General features: G+C 38.8%; 1 protein-coding gene and 1 pseudogene across 4 annotated transcripts in view; one reads left to right on the forward strand and one right to left on the reverse strand.

Moving 5' to 3' along the window:
* LOC311077822 (complement C3-like) overlaps positions 1 to 19,698 on the reverse strand; it is a 515,769-nt pseudogene that overhangs the window by 247,404 nt on the left and 248,667 nt on the right. The gene's annotated exons all lie outside the window — the stretch shown is intronic.
* LOC311077816 (complement C3-like) overlaps positions 1 to 19,698 on the forward strand; it is a 277,870-nt gene that overhangs the window by 181,882 nt on the left and 76,290 nt on the right. For all 3 annotated transcript variants that reach the window (XR_014605002.1, XM_084106445.1, XM_084106446.1), the window contains 3 exons: positions 14,594 to 14,797; positions 14,899 to 14,974; positions 15,087 to 15,246. Coding sequence is in view for 2 of the 3 variants with exons in the window: in XM_084106445.1 (XP_083962571.1) it covers positions 14,594 to 14,797; positions 14,899 to 14,974; positions 15,087 to 15,246 (440 nt within the window). In the remaining variant the exon portion in view is untranslated. The remainder of the gene's footprint in view (positions 1 to 14,593; positions 14,798 to 14,898; positions 14,975 to 15,086; positions 15,247 to 19,698) is intronic.

Below are 19,698 nucleotides of genomic sequence, written 5' to 3' on the forward strand. Positions count from 1 at the left end.
GATGCACGGCGACAGTCTCTTCACGGAGGCATGTGCACAGAGCCGTGGGCTTCCACCTCGTCCCTTTAGACGTGCGGCGATTGTGATTGCAGACCCCGACTTTACCACGTAGAGTCCTCCTCCTCAAAGCAGCCTTGCAGCGGCTCGACTGCAAGAACCAGACTTACTTCCTTTTTACCAGAGCATTTCGCGTCAGGTCCAGCGCATCCGTGAAAAGGACCGGTGCGTGGTGAGGGCAGAGGACTAGGCCCCAGGCCTCATCGTCACCATCGTTTCTGGGTGGGGGAGGGCTTAGATTCTTATGGGGAAGAGGGCTTAGATTTTTCATGCCACTGCGCAACCACTAGTGAAAAACTGCTTTAGATGTGTGTAATCTATTCTGTTTATTTGCCATTTTAACCCCCTTAACGCCCGCACGTTTTGCTCGTTTTTTTTTTTTAGCAATGTAAATTAAGTTAATAATGCTCTGTTCATTTTGATCTTTCATTTTCGTGTTATACATCAATCGATCCTGTTCAGTTTCTATTTTTTTTTTCTGTGTACTCACAATAAAAATAAAGTGTTTTGCTTTTTGCCAAATAAAGAAAAATTAACATGATGCGAGTTCTGCACTCTCTCTGTCAGTGAACTCCAATTTGAAATGCGTTTGAAATTGCGCGAAAATTCAGTCAAACAGGCAAACATACCCACTGGCATCAAGCTTGAGATCGCATCTTTTAAATGAAGTATTTTTTATAAAAAACAAATATTCTCAGCTTGTGAAATCTGTATTAAAAGAGAGCGATTCCAGTCGAGCTCATTAGAGCTCATTCAATTGTAATGTGACCACGCCCCGGAGAGCGCGCGGTATTCAAACGCAAATTCTGAGAACCATTTCAGTCCTGTGAAACACCCATCAGCTGTAAACACAGCGTGCCGCGAGTGATGCATAATATAGCCTACCTAATAATCCTGGAGAAAATTTTCCTCAGAACAGTGCTGATATGAGGAGCAATAGATCCCGCTGAGGATTGAGGTAGGCTAAGTTATCTTTTCTCAAGTGTTAATGTGGAATAACGTTATGGAATAACGTTAGTGTAGGCCTATGTAAACCGCAAAAAGATGAATCGCGTTTCTGTGAGATGAATGAAGGGTAAATGTTTTACCTAAATGTGAATCGCGTGTCTGTGTGTGAAAGAATAAACCGCTTTAATCAACTAAAATGCTTGGCTATACTGAGATGAGTAAAAATCGACTGAAATATGTTGAAATAAAATGTCTGTATAAGCAACATATTGTGGAATATCAAATTTAATTTACTCTTTAATGCAAGTCAGTAGGGGTGTGACGAGATCTCGTGTTACGAGATCTCGCGAGATTAAAACGCGACGAGATTTCTCGTCGAGGTGAAACTTTGTCTCGTGAGTTGTTGTGATGTCAGCGTGATGGAGCGTGAGGGTGAAATTAGTATTGAAGATGCCCCTGCCACTTTTAAATCATTTGTGTGCCGGGCCAATCACACACACACTCCGCGCACACACACACACTCACTGTCCCTCGCTCACTCACTCACTCGCGCGCACACACACACACACGCTCACTCGCGCGCGCACACACGCACACTCACTGTTGCTCGCACTCTCACTCACTCGCGCACACACACTCTCGCTCACACTCAACCCGTCGTGGAGGACCGTTAAAATTAAACATGCTAGTCTTTCTGTAGTGATGTCCTGAAGCATCGCAGACGCGTAGGTTGTCGCCCACTATGACACACTATACGAAATGAAACGAATCGAATCTTGCGTCCCGACGCCCGTTGTCCTTTACGAATCTCCACGAAACGGATCGTGCCAAAATCGCGCTAAAATAGTGTAATCTGAACCAGGCAGGTAATAAACATTTGACCTATCGCGCAAAGAACCTATTAAAGCACTAAGACATGGGAACAGTATAGCTAACATTCACATATCACAAGTCATATCGACATCGCAATATTAAACAATGTTATCGCACATCGCAGCTTTTCCTCATATCGTGCAGCCCTAGTTACTGCCCAAAGGTCTCACTCTCAACTGCTGCCAGAAATCGTAGACATGCTTATATTCTTGAAAAAGAACATGACCATAATCTTAGTCTGTTCTGTGTAGTTAATTTATCTCTTTTTCATGCTTGAAGAATTTTTTTTTTTCTGTTTGAACTTGTAGTTTTGAGAGAGCAGTAGGCTACTTTGATTATGGATACACACTTACTGTTTGCATTTAAAGTGTTATTTCAGTTATTTATATTAATTTTATTTATACTGTTTTATTTTTTTTTATGTTCGATTTGTGGAAAGGAGTTAGATTTCTCATGTGAAATCGTACAGGGGAGAAGCCAGACGGTAGAGTTTATAGCAAAACATTTTGCAGTGTTTGCATGTCCTTTACTGCATAGAATTCATTAAAATAGAAGTAAAATAACATTCATTACAAGTTGATTTCAAAATGCACCTAAATTGTTTTGCATTTTGTGATTTTCAGTTGAATAAAATACTATTTTCCATTCATACATTTCATCATTGAGGATTTCTTAAAAATTGTGTAAAAATCTCGTCTTGTCTCGTTCTCGTGAACCCAATCTCGTGTCTCGTCTCGTCTCGTGGAGTAAGCGTCTCGTCACACCCCTACAAGTCAGCTTTAAGTCAGCTGTCTAAACCTTGTAATAGTCAGGGGTTTTGTTAGTCTTTGATCTTCCAACTAAGTGTTGAACTGTGTGTGAAGGTTACATAGTCTTAGCTCTCGTGACCATTTGTTGTTTATACCTTTTGGGGAAGTCTTTAATCTTCCTACTCAGAGTTGAACTATATGTGAATGTTACAAAGTCTTCGTTCTCGTGACCATTTGTTGTTTATACCTTTTGGGGAAGTCTTTAATCTTCCTACTCAGAGTTGAACTATATGTGAATGTTACAAAGTCTTTGTTCTCGTGACCATGTGTTATTTATACAATTTGGGGGGTACCATCAGCTCAGTTGGGGGTAATTGCCTCTATTGTTTTTAGCAGTAGTCATCCCTAAAGGCTGTGTATAAGTTCAGCACCTTTAGGGACAGCCCACTGAAATGCCTATAAAGAAACCATGTAAAGTTACGTTAGTCAGACTGATTTTGGAAGACCTGCAGCCACTTCAACGTGAAGTCCTCAATGAAGAATAACTTCTTGAACATGATCCAAACGTCTCCTGGTTTCTTGCTTCGACGAAGAAAAAGTTTTCAACAATTTGGTGCCTGTGACCCGGATAGAGTTCCAGCTTCTTCACCTGAATCCAGATTCTTTTGGAATCCAGAGCGAAACCTCTAGCTAAACAAAGACTGCCAGACTGAATCTTTCCAGCTTCCTCCAGATTGAAAACTTCAAGCTCAAACTAAGATCTGCTTTCCAGACTGCATCTTTTGAAATGCAGAGCGAAACTTCCAGCTGAACAAAGATTTCCAGTCTGAATCTTCTTTTACAACCAAGGGTTGGTGAGTGCTACTCTATTCAAAAGAACCTTTAAAGACTAGTACAAGTTTGAAATCCTCTGCGCCGTTCAGAGAAGTAGTTAACAGACAGCTGCAGGGTTTTGTTAACTAAGTTTATCCTCTAAAAAGTTTTTTTTTTTTTAGATGAAATTGCATTATCCTCTACATTGCTAGAGAAGGTTTATCCTCTGTAAAGTTAGTGAAGATTTATCTTCTGCTTTATCAGGGACGGTTAGCATTAGTGCTAATATTTTGGTTTATCCTTTGCTTCAGGCAGAGAAGAATTAGCTTTATGTGCTAGTTATTTCTGTTGATCCTCTGTTCTTGTAGGCAGGGAAGATTTTTTTAGCGTAAAGTGCTAGTAATTTGTGTTATCCTTTGCTCTGGGCAAGGAAGGTTAACAATAGCTGGTGTGTTAACAAGTGTACCCTCTGTGTAGACACTAGAGAGAAGTTTTAGTGTTATTGATTGTGTGATAACAAAGAAAACTCACAAAAATGTTTAGGAAAAATCCCAGACTGATCCCCACTACTGAAAAAGGTGGCCGTGCAGCTCCATTGTGGTCAGAAAGCGAATTTAAAACATTGTTGGGGGAACAAATGGACTCTATAGTGACGAAGTCCGTCAGATTGGATTTGACAAAGAAATATGAGATTCATCCAGACAAAGCATGGTCAATGGAAGATTGTAAAAAGGTACTAGGAGCAAGTGTTCGCAAGAACAAAGTCAAAGCCATTATTTGTTGCCACAGAGAATTTGTTTTAGCAATAGCTACAGAACAGTCTAAACGCAACTCAGAGCTAGAGAAACAGAACAATGAGCTCCGTGCTAGAATATCTTCTTTGACTAAGAAATTACACCGCAACAAAGATGCAGAAAAAACTGATGAGGGAGAATTTAGTCAGCCGGATAACATTTATCCTGACTTAAAAGCTTTCTTTGAAAAAGATGTAGCCATCCAATCAGTAACTGATAAGCCAGTAGATTCAGTGAAGGTGTGTGGCGCTAGGAGAAGGTCTCAGGGAATTGAGGTAACTGAAAGTGTTCCTCCCAATTCTTCTGTTGTCCAAATACAAGCTGTTGCCAAAGCGCTAGGACCCAAAGATATCGAGAGACTATCCCAGAGTTTACCCTCAACACGCACAGAATTTTCTGAATTTAGAAGGGCATTGGTCAGTAAAATGTGTCTTTACGACATGTCGTTGCCAGAAGTTACACAGCTGATGTCACAAATTCTAACTGAATCTGAATTCAACAGTTTTGAGTCTGCTGTTACTTCCGAACTGCAACATGCCAGTAAAGGCGATTTGAGAGAAGGTGTTTTGAAAATCCTAAAGAATCTCTTAGGACCCAAAATAGATTGGTCGAAAGTTACTAGATGTGCACAAAAGAAAGGAGAGACTATAAGTGAATACACTGAAAGATTTTGTCAAGCAGCTGCCACGTACAGTGGAATAGTGGAGGATTCTGAAAGTGTACTAGATGATAGAGGAGCTCTAATCCGTATTTGGGCAGATGGTCTTATAGCTGAGTACAGATCAGCCTTGCCATTCCTACATGTTACGTGGGCTAACGGAACTCTCAGAAGTAACCTAGACAGGTTAGCTACATGGGAAAGAGATGCTGATGTTAAAAGCCAAGTGAGAATAGCAGCAGCTACGTTTAACCCAACAAAACAAGACAATAGATGGACTAAAAAAGAAAGCACATGCCACTACTGTGGAAAATTAGGGCATTGGGAGAAAGAATGTAGGAAGAAGTTGCAAGATAATAAAAGAAATAGAATGCATAATTCTGCTCCTTCTCAGCCGGCTTACAACCCTGATGTAGTTCCGCAAGTGTCCACTGAAACTTTAGGACAGCTCGTTCAGGCTCTTCTAAGAGCACAACAAGACCAGGAAAAAAACTAATTGTTGGGGCTGTGAGTAGCTACCTTTCCCCTGTAATCCATCATAATGACAAAATAATTTTTGTGTAAGGTAGCATAAAAGAAAAAGAGACTGACTTTTTGCTTGATACCGGGGCAGAGATTACGATAATTCCTACAAAATTGGCTAAAGGTTTAGACATCCCGTACAAGAAAACCAAACTTTCTTTAACTGGCGTAATAGGTGAAGATTCTGTTTTGTATGAAACCCCGCCCATAGAGGTACAATTTGGCCCGAAAACTCTGACGACAAAATTGCTATGTGCTCCATTGAATACAGGTGCAATTTTAGGCATGGATCTCCTGAGACAAGTACATCTAACTTTAGACATGTCCTCAGAATCTGCTAGCATTAAAATTTCCTCAGCACACATTTCTACCAATAATGCAATCCCTCCAGAGTATGCTTTCTTACTGAATCATCCAATTTGGGCTAATGACAAGGATGATTATGGTTTATTGACAGGTGTAGAACCAGTCAAACTGACAGGAACTCCACCCCTGGTTACCAAACAGTATCCGATCAGTAAGGAAGCCATACAGGGAATCAAACCTATTGTAGAAAAGTTGCTGACGCAAGGAGTGCTAGTTAAAACCAACAGTCCCTGTAACTCACCCATATGGCCAATCAAGAAATCCAATGGGACATGGAGACTCACCATAGACTACAGAGTAGCCAATAAAAACATTGATAAAATCACCCCGCTAGTGGCAGATCCATCTACAATTTGTAATGGCTTACCATTAGATTGTACGATTTTTTCAGTAATTGATATGTCTAATGGATTCTTTTCTGTACCATTGCACTCTGACAGCCAGCCATGGTTAGCTTTCACAGTTGACCACGAACAATATCAGTGGACCCGATTGGCCCAGGGATTTCAAAACTCCCCGACCATATACCATCAGGCTGTCAGACGTGATTTGTGTGACCCAGAATGTCCAGTAAAACAGTCCACTATGATCCAATATGTCGATGATATTTTGATTGCCTCAACAGATCACGAGGTACATAAAACTGAATTGGCAGCATTATTGGACTATTTGCATAAAAAAGGACACAAATGCAGCTTTCACAAAGCTCAAATTGCTAAAAAGCAAGTCACATTTTTGGGTCAAACAATTGGTGCAGGAAATAGATCTATTACACAGGATCGAGCGGCTTCAGTCAAAGCCATACCTCCGCCTACTATCATTAAAACACTACGCTCATTTTTAGGAACAGCAGGTTACTGTAGACCGTGGATTGAAGAATATGCCTCGATTGCTCAGCCTCTCTATGACTTGTTGAAAGGCCATGGTAAAGATTCAGATATTGTTTGTATGGAAGAACTTCACCTCAAAGCATTCAATGATTTGAAAAGAGCACTATGTCAAGCCCCAGCATTAGGAATTGCTCAATCTGATAGACCCTTTGTGCTTTATGTCCATGAACACTTGGGCTTTATGACTGCATGCCTAATGCAAGATCATGGGGGAAGTTTACGTCCAATTCATTACTATTCTGGTAAACTTGACATAGTAGCTCAAGGTATGGGACCATGCCTCAGAGCAGTACAGGCAGTTCATCTAGCGCTTCAGGCTTCATCAGTAATGGTGTTAGGTCAGACTGTAAATGTAAAATGCCCTCACGCAGTGTCCGCACTAATGAATCAAGCAAAAGTCACTTCTGTCACTTCCTCTCGTTGGGGAAATTGGTTGACTACTCTCACAGCCCCGAACATTATTTTACAGCGTGCACCAGTCACGAACCCCTCAACATGTATGATGTCTGCAATGACTGAAGTTGTGTTAGAGGATGAAGGCGAAATGACTCATGATTGTGTTACGCTTACATACGCAGCGACAAGTGAAATAGCAGAAACTCCCATAGAGAATGCAGAATTTGAGTTGTTTGTTGATGGTTCAGCTCAAGTAATTGAAGGGAACAGACGAGCAGGTTATGCAGTAACGTCCACCACTGAGGTGGTAGCTTCAGGTCGTCTTCCAGATCATTTTTCAGCTCAGGCTGCAGAATTGGTAGCTTTAACTAGAGCATGCACACTAGCTTCAGGATCAGTTGCAAATATCTACACAGATTCCAGGTATGCTTTTGGGGTTATTCATGATTTTGGTGTCATTTGGCAAAGCACACAGTTTCTAACTTCTGCTGGATCCCCCATTAAGCATGCTGAATTAGTGAAAGATCTTATGTTTGCCATGAAACTTCCAAAGAAATTAGCGGTAATCAAAGTGAAAGCACATCTCACAACTAACACTACAGAAGCTAAAGGTAATGCTCTTGCAGATATAGCAGCTAAACAGGCTTGTTTCTATGTAACTGTACAAGTGTGTTCAGGTAGTACAGCACAGAAGACAATTCTGCCTCCTGAATCTATCATTGATTTGTACAAAGATGTTCCTCTATATGAAGCATGGACATGGTTAGACAAAGGAGCCACCGTTGATTCATCTGGCTGCTGGACCAAAGGGGGGAAGTATGTTGCTCCCGAATCACTGCTGCCATATTTGGCTCAACAAATACACAATTTGGGTCACAGTGGTCCAGCAACGATAAATCACAGGTTCTCAAACCAATGGTGGAATCCAAAATTCAGACAGGTAGCCACAGAAACAGCCAAAAGGTGTGTTACATGTCAGAAAAATAATGATGTACCAGCAGCCATTACACCAGCAGCACATACCCCAGCTCCACCAGGACCATTCCGTCATTTGCAAGTTGATTACATATCGTTGCCTCGTTGTAAGGGAAAAACTGACGTTTTGGTAGTAATAGACAAATTCTCAAGATGGCTAGAAGCTTATCCAACAGGGCGTGCTACAGCTGCACATACTGCTAAATGTCTTGTCACTGATTTCATTCCCAGATGGGGATTACCAGATTGCATTGACTCAGATCAGGGTACGCACTTCACAGGACAGGTTGTCAAGGAGGTGTCCAGAATGTTGAAGGTTAAGTGGAATCTGCACTGTCCCTACAGGCCACAAGCATCAGGACAGGTTGAACGATCAAACAGAACAATCAAAATCAGGTTAAGCAAAATGCATCAGGAAGGAGTACCATGGGTTGAAGCGCTGCCAGCAGTACTGTGTAGTATGAGAGCATCACCTAACAGAACAGTAGGACTGAGTCCTCATGAGATTATTACTGGACGCCCAATGCAAATGCCAGGTGTGATTGATCTTAGAAATGCTGATGTACACATTGCCTCAGATACCCTGATCGCTTACTGTGAAAACCTCACAAAGGCAGTACAGAGTGCCAAAGCGAGAGTTGAGTCTTGTTGGCAGACTCCACCAGAAGGTGGACACACAATCGTCCCAGGTCAATGGGTCATGATAAAGTCATTCAAAAACAAACCATTAGAGCCTAAGTGGCAAGGACCACATCAAGTTATGTTGATTACAGCAGCTGCAGTATTGTGTCAGGGAAGGAAAACCTGGACTCATGTTTCACACTGTAAAGTTGTTCCTCCACCAACAGGGATAGGATAGGACACACGGTTCAGTGAGGGCCCTGGAAAGAACTGAACGCAACAGGCGTCGGGGGCCAATCCAGGGTGAAGACAACCTCATAGGCCGTCCCCATTTTTTTAGTCCATCCTTACCTCACTGGTCTTTAGGTGTCGCCTAAAATAAGAAACAGGGAAAGACGGAACAACAATAGCAGACTAAGATTGAACAGAGGATAAAACCCTAATGTTTGCAGTCTTTATGACAAATACTGCTACAACCCTAGTGTTTGAAGAAATACTGCTCTGTTTTGTTTTGTTTAGTTTTTTTTTCTCTTTTTTTTTTTTTTTCCTCTTTCTTACTCTGTGCAGATATCACTTGATGGCTGTCCAGAGATCCATATGCAACAACCTCTTTATCTGCGTATGAAGCGACAACATCCCAAAGACAATTTGACCCACTGCCAAACAAACTAAAAATAAAAATACACAACGCAGAGATATACATACGGAACCTTCAGTCATCCCAGTCACCAACATGATCAAGATTGTCGTACTACTACTAACCATCATGGACATCACACAAAGTGCGGACTCCAGAGACAACATATTCCTAGAGCTGATGAATATGTCAAGAAACACTTTGTTTGCTGGAAAGAATGTTTGCATGCCACACGCACCTTCAGTAGGAGCAGGAATCCCATGGGTAGCGCACCCTATCTCCAAATGTGACACATGTACCTTATTCGATCATCATACCAGTGGATTATACAACAAGGATACATGTCACAACGTAACCATTCCTCCAGCTTCTCAGTGTTGCATTCCTGGACTACCATCCTGCAACCTTACTTCAGCTACTCCCATCATGACAGATCTACTCCTGCCAATGATGTTCCACTGGTGCATAGAAAATTATGCTCCAGCATCGACTCCACTGGGTGAAATTCCTCGTGAACGTTGCAGTTTTGTGATTGAAAGAGGAACAGATGAGTCCCATGTGTATGTCACTACTACAGAAATGAAACAGGAAAATGATTTAAACGAGTGTCTCTCCAGGAACCCATCCCTACCGAAACTTTTTGCAATAAATCAGTTGTGTATGATTCCTCCATTAATCCCATCGTATGGTGTCATGCAGGCTCTCGATCAAGTCAGAAGCCTGTCGGATTCTGTACAGAAATTGGCCAATGATACAGTTTTGGCCCTGGGTAACATTACGAACACTCTCGCTTCGCACAAGATAATGATCTTACAGAACAGAGTGGCCTTGGATTACATTCTTGCAACACAAGGAGGGGCCTGCACCATTATCGGACCTGAATGCTGCACTGGGTTAATGGATCCAACAGAGAATTTGAACAAAATCCAACAAGACATTCTTGATCTTTCAAAATTACACCAGATGACTGGAGACAATTCTTCATGGTTCGGAAACTTGATTGGTAAACCCTGGCTGTGGATTAAAGAAATAGCAATTCTGCTGTTATTTCTCTTATTGGCGTTCTACGTATGCTTCCACAGTATCAAGTGTTTCATTCAACAAATGACTCACACCTCACACGAGAAAATGACTGGTCCAACCATAAAAGAATATTACCCGTAAGACTTCACGGACCCTAAGTGCATGTTTGTTTCTGTGTCAACATGCAATTACAGAAAATCAACACAGAACATATGCCATGTGCCTGTAACTTTTTCAAGTTACAAGAATTAACTTTTAAGTGTTTAAATTTGTATTTTGTGAGAGTTATTTTAAGAACTCTCTAAGAGGGGACTGTGGAATATCAAATTTAATTTACTCTTTAATGCAAGTCAGCTTTAAGTCAGCTGTCTAAACCTTGTAATAGTCAGGGGTTTTGTTAGTCTTTGATCTTCCAACTAAGTGTTGAACTGTGTGTGAAGGTTACATAGTCTTAGCTCTCGTGACCATTTGTTGTTTATACCTTTTGGGGAAGTCTTTAATCTTCCTACTCAGAGTTGAACTATATGTGAATGTTACAAAGTCTTCGTTCTCGTGACCATTTGTTGTTTATACCTTTTGGGGAAGTCTTTGATCTTCCTACTCAGAGTTGAACTATATGTGAATGTTACAAAGTCTTCGTTCTCGTGACCATGTGTTATTTATACAATTTGGGGGGTACCATCAGCTCAGTTGGGGTTAATTGCCTCTATTGTTTTTAGCAGTAGTCATCCCTAAAGGCTGTGTATAAGTTCAGCACCTTTAGGGACAGCCCACTGAAATGCCTATAAAGAAACCATGTAAAGTTACGTTAGTCAGACTGATTTTGGAAGACCTGCAGCCACTTCAACGTGAAGTCCTCAATAAAGAATAACTTCTTGAACGTGATCCAAACGTCTCCTGGTTTCTTGCTTCGACGAAGAAAAAGTTTTCAACAATATTAAACTGCAAATTAACATTTATATGCCCTAATATTTCATAAAAATAACGTTATAGTCAGGCGAAATATGAAAGACAACATTTTGTTGACTAGATTTGGGTACAGTTTTTACTGTAGAATATACTGCCACATCAAATATATATATATATATATATATATATATATATATATATATATATGAAGAGTTCAGATGCAAAAGCCTCTAAATGCCATCTGAAATATTCTTCTGTAATGATAATTTTTATCAAGCTCGTATATTTAAATTCAATAATTTCACTTAAATGGCAATGAAGATTACCTATTAATTGTCATTTAAGTGAAATTACTGAACTTAAATATACGAGCTTGATAAAAATTATCATTCTATAAGAAAATTTCAGATGGCACTTAGAGGCTTTTGCATCTGAACTCTTCATATATTCGTATATATATATATATATATATATATATACTATTTTTGTCAAAAATAAAGTAATCAACTAAGATGTTAGATGTTCCGATGTTGGCTATATTCAAACTAATGAATACATATTATGATAAAATGTATGGTAAAATGGGTTTTTTTTACAAAGAAAGAGTACACTTGAAATATTGTTGAAATTGTAATTATTGTTGTAATTGTAACCTTTTTAATAAAATAGCTAAACATGATAAAATGTAGGCCTATAATAATTTTTTTTACAAAGAAAGAGTACACTTGAAATATTGTTGAAATTGTAATTATTGTTGTAATTGTAACCTTTTTAATAAAATAGCAAAACATATTTACAAGATAGGTGTAAGCAAAATCTTAAATGGTCAATATAAGTCTTCTTCTAAATATATCTTTTGTACTTGCATTCATTCTTGGCTCAGTCAGTGTCACACCTGAATGAATGGCTCATTATGCAGAGTGGGTGGGACATTGTATTCTCAGGTGTAAACCACTCCTCGTTCACGCCCCCCTCGCATATAGGCTTTCCAAGCAAAACCTGTATTACACAATTTAAATCAATCTATTGTTTTATGTGAACGATAAAGCAAGACTATTTTCACATAATTTTGAAGCCAGAACTCGAAGCGACAACATCCATTAGTCAAAAGTCTTGTGGACATATATTTAGTATGTGTTTTGTGGTCTTATTTCAGCAACTTTCATTTTTATTTTTTTCAATAACCACGCATAAACATTATTCTCTTAAAAATACAAACATATACAGTGAGGAAAATAAGTATTTGAACACCCTGCTATTTTGCAAGTTCTCCCACTTAGAAATCATGGAGGGGTCTGAAATTGTCATCGTAGGTGCATGTCCACTGTGAGAGACATAATCTAAAAAAAAAATCCAGAAATCACAATGTATGATTTTTTAACTATTTATTTGTATGATACAGCTGCAAATAAGTATTTGAACACCTGTCTATCAGCTAGAATTCTGACCCTCAAAGACCTGTTAGTCTGCCTTTAAAATGTCCACCTCAACTCCATTTATTATCCTAAATTAGATGCACCTGTTTGAGGTCGTTAGCTGCATAAAGACACCTGTCCACCCCATACAATCAGTAAGAATCCAACTACTAACATGGCCAAGACGAAAGAGCTGTCCAAAGACACTAGAGACAAAATTGTACACCTCCACAAGGCTGGAAAGGGCTACGGGGAAATTGCCACGCAGCTTGGTGAAAAAAGGTCCACTGTTGGAGCAATCATTAGAAAATGGAAGAAGCTAAACATGACTGTCAATCTCCCTCGGACTGGGGCTCCATGTAAGATCTCACCTCGTGGGGTCTCAATGATCCTAAGAAAGGTGAGAAATCAGCCCAGAACTACACGGGAGGAGCTGGTCAATGACCTGGAAAGAGCTGGGACCACCGTTTCCAAGGTTACTGTTGGTAATACACTAAGACGTCATGGTTTGAAATCATGCATGGCACGGAAGGGTCCCCTGCTTAAACCAGCACATGTCAAGGCCCGTCTTAAGTTTGCCAATGACCATTTGGATGATCCAGAGGAGTCATGGGAGAAAGTCATGTGGTCAGATGAGACCAAAATAGAACTTTTTGGTCATAATTCCACTAAACGTGTTTGGAGGAAGAAGAATGATGAGTACCATCCCAAGAACACCATCCCTACTGTGAAGCATGGGGGTGGTAGCATCATGCTTTGGGGGTGTTTTTCTGCACATGGGACAGAGCGACTGTACTGTATTAAGGAGAGGATGACCGGAGCCATGTAATGCGAGATTTAGGGGAACAACCTCCTTCCCTCAGTTAGAGCACTGAAGATGGGTCGAGGCTGGGTCTTCCAGCATGACAATGACCCGAAGCACACAGCCAGGATAACCAAGGAGTGGCTCTGTAAGAAGCATATCAAGGTCCTGGCGTGGCCTAGCCAGTCTCCAGACTTAAACCCAATAGAGAATCTTTGGAGGGAGCTCAAACTCCGTGTTTCTCAGCGACAGCCCAGAAACCTGACTGATCTAGAGAAGATCTGTGTGGAGGAGTGGGCCAAAATCCCTCCTGCAGTGTGTGCAAACCTGGTGAAAAACTACAGGAAACGTTTGACCTCTGTAATTGCAAACAAAGGCTACTGTACCAAATATTAACATTGATTTTCTCAGGTGTTCAAATACTTATTTGCAGCTGTATCATACAAATAAATAGTTAAAAAATCATATATTGTGATTTCTGGATTTTTTTTTTTAGATTATGTCTCTCACAGTGGATATGCACCTACGATGACAATTTCAGACCCCTCCATGATTTCTAAGTGGGAGAACTTGCAAAATAGCAGGGTGTTCAAATACTTATTTTCCTCACTGTACATACATGATGCTCACATATTATGGTAGCCCTGTTTGTGCTATATAGAGTGAATTTACACCTTTGCCATTAACATGTTTATAAATAACTGAAAAAAGCACAAATGTCAGGGCATGTCAGAACATCTCAAGGGCCCCAAAAACACCTTGGTCCCCAGAGGGTTAAGTCATGTTTAATATTATTTTTTTCTTTATTTGCATATGAGACATGAAACTGAATGTAGTCAGATCATGTTATATTTCAATTCCTTTAATGACGTCAGTTTTGTGTCACGGAAAACCTAGAAATATGTTATTTTCCGGACAGTAAAATAGGTCTTGGAAATAATATTTTGTTATGGATTGAACAGATCCACTATTTACGGGGAATGTTAAAGTCTGAAAAGACTACTGACTATTTGTGCTGTCAGTTAAAAACCTACCAGTCACAGCATAGTGTTGAAAGTGTTGCATAAATGCATAAATTACAGCTCATCCTAATAAAGATAATAAAAACTAAATTCTCACCCGCATTTCCTCTTTCCTCCTTCCAGGTGAAGAGATCTCTCAGACAATCGAGCAGGCCATCAGTGGAGACTTCATGGGTCGCCTTATTGTCCAGCCCAGTGGATGTGGAGAGCAGATCATGATCAAAATGACTCTACCTGTCATTGCCACTCATTATCTGGACAACACCAATCAGTGGGAGGCTGTTGGCATGAACCAGCGTAATGAAGCCATTAACCATATCAACACAGGTCAGCAGGATACAATAGTTATACAGAATCTGACTAGGATTTGAAATAAAAGAAGAAAAAGATTGAAAACCAAATAATATACAAATAATTTTTGCATTAAGGTTATCAACGGCAGCTGGGTTTCCGTAAACCAGATGGATCCTACGCTGCCTGGGTACGCAGGCCGAGCAGCACATGGTATTTTCATTTCATGCCCAGTTTCTCCTGTCATATTTTATCCTATATGTTTTTTATGATTATTTGTAACAAACAATAATTTGTTAATATTTTGCAATTCTGTCTGTTAAAGGCTGACAGCGTATGTGGCCAAAGTCTTCGCCATGGCCATTAACTTTGCTGCTATAAAAGAAGATGTGATCTGCAGCGCCCTCAAGTGGCTGGTTCTCCACAAACAACTGCCAGACGGCTCCTTTAAAGAGGACACTGCTGTATATCATGGAGAGATGGTGGTAAGTTGAATGTCCCTGATAGCAGACCAACAATGAATAAACATTTAATCAAGGTTTAAACTTCTTTAAGTTTAATATTTTTCATCAGGTTTGCAACCTTAAAATAATTTTATTTCAAAGATAAAAAATAGATCAAGATGGACATAAAATCGATATTTATTCAACTTAAATTAAATCACTTATTTTACATTGAATCAACATTGAAACAACAAATCAATCTTGCTTTATGTACAACATGATCTTAAATAAATCTTAAATAAATAGAATAAATCTTACTTTATTCATATACCGGTGAATCAAGTCCGTTTTGACATCTTTCAAGCAGAGACTATGAAAATGAAAATGGTTTTGAAGCAAAAAGTCATTAACTTCAAAATCAATGATTGAACAACTCAGACAACTCAAAACAAACAGCATTACCCTCTTCAAATATTACTAACCAGTTTGATTTCATTTCTGTCAGACTACTCCAAAGGTTCTTAATAAGAATAATCTGAGGTTTAGATGTTGATGTTGTATTTTTTAATTTGCAGTGACCATGATGGAGATCAGTGTTCGCTTTAGTTGTACTCTTGACTCTTGACTTTATAACATTAGTTTTTGTTTGGCTGCTTTAACTGTGTGATTGTAAAGCACTTTTGTTATAACAATAAAAGCTAAGAGTAATATGATCAGGTCATGCTGGCTATAAATACTAATGATGACACAATTATGATAATAGTTATGAAACAAGCCTTACTCACTGATCTCATTCAGTTTAATTCCATGTAGAATGTGTGTTGTATTATTAATATTTATTACAGCAATCAGTTATGAATGATTTGAGTGACGAAGCAAAAAAGCATAACTTAGAAATCAACAATCAGCATATGAATCTCAACAATGGTGACAAAAAATAAAATATTCAGATAAACAGATCAACTCTAAACATCGCAAAACAGGCTATTATTCATGGCACAATGCATGCTGGGAGTCATCGATGTATTTTGTTCTCTGCTGGCACCCATTAGCCTGGCAAGCCAGACCCACATCAAGATGTTAGGTCTGGGAACACACCATTGGTAGGGCTCAATCCGAGGGTCGGGATAAATGGCTGTCTTTCAAATTCCCTCTGCACGCAATAGGACAGCGCTACAACCAACCAGAGCATTTTCCCAACAGCGGAGCTAGTTGATAGATTCAACTTTTGCCATATCTGGTTGGCAAAACTACAAACACATCTTCCTTTTTTAAAATGACTTCAGTGCCGTTCTTTGCTCTTTTCTTAAAGAAAAGCTTAACTCCAAGTCCTCCAGAGTCGCAGCCAAAGCCGATTCGAAAGACCGCTGTTCGCCAGCAGCAGCTCTTCTTTGTTTCAAGTAGCAGGGAATTTACGTCATTATGTTAAGCCCGCCCACTGACTCTATACACGATGTGATTGGCCTGACTAGAGTTTGGTTTATCCAACTTGAAAAGTCAATGGAGAGTTGCTACACAGTAAAAACCCCAGTGTTAAATCAACACTGCTCAGAGCACATATGGTCCCACTCTACAGAGTGTTAAAATGAACCCTGAAGCAGTGTTGAAGTTAATGAGATAATTAAGTTAACACTGAAGCAGTGTTGAAGTTAATGAGATAATTAAGTGATTAATTAAGTGATTGGCCATTAGTGGTGACACCTGATGTTAATAAGCAGAATCATTGACGGAAAGAGAAAAAACAATAACAGAAAAAAGAGAAACACAAGAACTACAACTGACTTTGAGTCATTACACATTGTTGCATTTATTATTACCAGTTTGACTTTATTTCTGTCATACATTGACAAAAGTTCTTGAGATTCAACAGAAGTTTAGACGGTAATGTTTTATGGAAGTTTTCTTTTCAAGTTACCATTATGGTGGTCAGTGTTTTCTTTAGTTGGGCTCTTGACTCTTCATTTTGTTAATATTAGCTTTTCTCTGACTGTTCCATCATTGTGTTTATAAAGCACATTTGTTACTGCAAGAGAAAACTTGACCTGCTCACAATATGTTTTTGATGATAATGACATTATCATCATGTAGTGACCTGATTCACTGATGTCATTCAGAGTCTAAATCTTTGACTATATGCTTGATGTCTCATTTTAATATTGGTGATTGTAGCTCTGAGATTCTACAGTTTGAGATACAACAGCAATATGAAAAATTTTGAAAATACTTTGTGCAAAGAAGTTATTGTGTTTAAACACACAGACATCAAGAATCAGCATATGAATCTCAACAATGGTGACAATAAACAAACTAGTGACGAACAGATCAACTCTGAACATCACAAAACAAGCTACTAAAGTCACAACAAAACAATAGCAAAATAAAAGCAAACAGAAAAAACAATGAAAATTACAGGACAATTCAGCTGCATAATTTATTCATGCTGCAATGCATGATGTGATGCGTTCTGATTGGTGGCTCCCATCATGCACTGCAACATTAAGCGTTTGTTTGATTGCCACCATTGTTGAGATTCATATGTAGATTCTTGATGTCTGTGTGTGATTTTAAAACTTTCAGATCATTAAAATATTGCTGGGAGTAACTACTGTAGTGAAAAATTAATAAAACATGTGGATAATCAGTTTATAATGATGGGTGCCATCATTGAATCAGGTCACTAGTAATTTCATCATCGAAACATAACCAGGGCTGCATTTCTAAAAGCATCTTAAGCCTTATTTGATTGCAGACCAACTGCAACAAATGGTCTGTACGATCAAATTAGGCTTGCAATGCTTTCAGGAAACACAGCCAAAGTCACAGTTTCTTTTGCCACAACACATATGCTTTATAAACACAGAGTTGGAGCAGCCAAAAAAATACTAATGTTCAAAAGTAAAGGGTCAAGAGCAGCCCAACTAAAGCAAACACTGACCACCATAATGGTGACATGAAACTAAACATTCCATAAAACATTACCATCTAAACTTCTGTTAAATCTAAATAAGACCGTGTGTAGATGTATGACAGAAATAAATTCAAACTGGTAAAATAATAAGTGCAATAATGGCTCGAAGTCAGTAGTTCTTGTGTTTCTCTTTTTTCTGTTCTTGTTTCTCTTTCCTTCAGTGAGTCTGCTTGTTATCATCAGGTGTCACCACTAATGGCCAATCATCACTTAATTAATCACTTAATTATCTCATTAACTTCAACACTGCTTCAGTGTTAATTTGAACACTCTGTAGAGTGGGACCATATGTGCTCTGAGCAGTGTTGATTTAACACTGGGGGTTTTGCTGTGCAGACGACACTGGCTGCAAAATAAAATGTGCTGCCGCTAGGGTGCGTCTAGATTTCTAGGCTAACCCAGCATGCATTGCGGCAAGAAGATTTTTGTTGATTGTCATCATTGTTAAGATTCATGTGCTGATTCTTTATGCCTGTGTGTCTGAATAATGCATAAGCTCAATGTTTTGTGAATCTTTACATTTCTTTGTAATAGCCAGTTACCATAACACTGCTGGATCTCATGCTGTAGAATCACAGGGCAACTATAATCAAAAATAAAAATCAACACATTACCATATATTAAAAAAATAGACACTGGATGAGATCAGAGGTTCAGGCCACTAGATCAACAGTTACACAAAATCACCTGATCATATTTTACTTGTCTTTTTGCCCATACATTTTTTTTTTTCCATTACAGAAAAAAAAAAAAAAAAAAAAAAAAAAAAAATATATATATATATATATATATATATATATATATATATATATATATATATATATTGTTAATAAATGTTAATGTTAATAAAATGTTTGTTTTATGGGGGGAAAACTGTTGCATCCAACCCCAAATAAAATTATAATTAATATTACTATTTATTATAAAACACTGCTAACATTTTTGTAATAATTGCAATAATATACATTAGTTATGCAATTTATATTGCTATCTTATAATAGTTTAAACTCATGCATGTTTGGTGACCACTGATTAATAACCCTAGTAGAAAGGGCTACATTTGCAGATTTATTATGAAAGCATGTTTTTTTTTTTTTTTTTTTTTACTGCAACATACTGTTTATACTGTTTATTAGTTACATTGACAGCTGACAAGCCACCCCCTAGCAACCAAACAGAGTACCCTAGCAACCAAAATCCAAAGAGGCATATCTTCCATTCTGAATGCCGCAGAGGCATGGGAGTTGGTATATATAATTCATAGTGACAAGAAGCCTTGGAGTTTCATGATTGCCAGCTGCCAAGCCACTCCCCAGCAACCAAATAGAGTACCCTAGCAACCAAAATCCAAAGAGGGATATCTTCCATTCTTTATGTCACAGAGGCATGGGAGTTGGTTTATATCATTCATAGTGACAAGAAGCCTTTGGAGTTTCATCATTTGCAGCTTCCTAGCAACTCCATAGCAACCAAACAGAGTACCCTAGCAACCATTTTACAAGACCTACATCTCTGCATCAGAATAT

Source organism: Abramis brama (assembly GCF_963993115.1).
Source record: "Abramis brama genome assembly, chromosome: 2".
NCBI classification, from domain to species: domain Eukaryota; kingdom Metazoa; phylum Chordata; class Actinopteri; order Cypriniformes; family Leuciscidae; genus Abramis; species Abramis brama.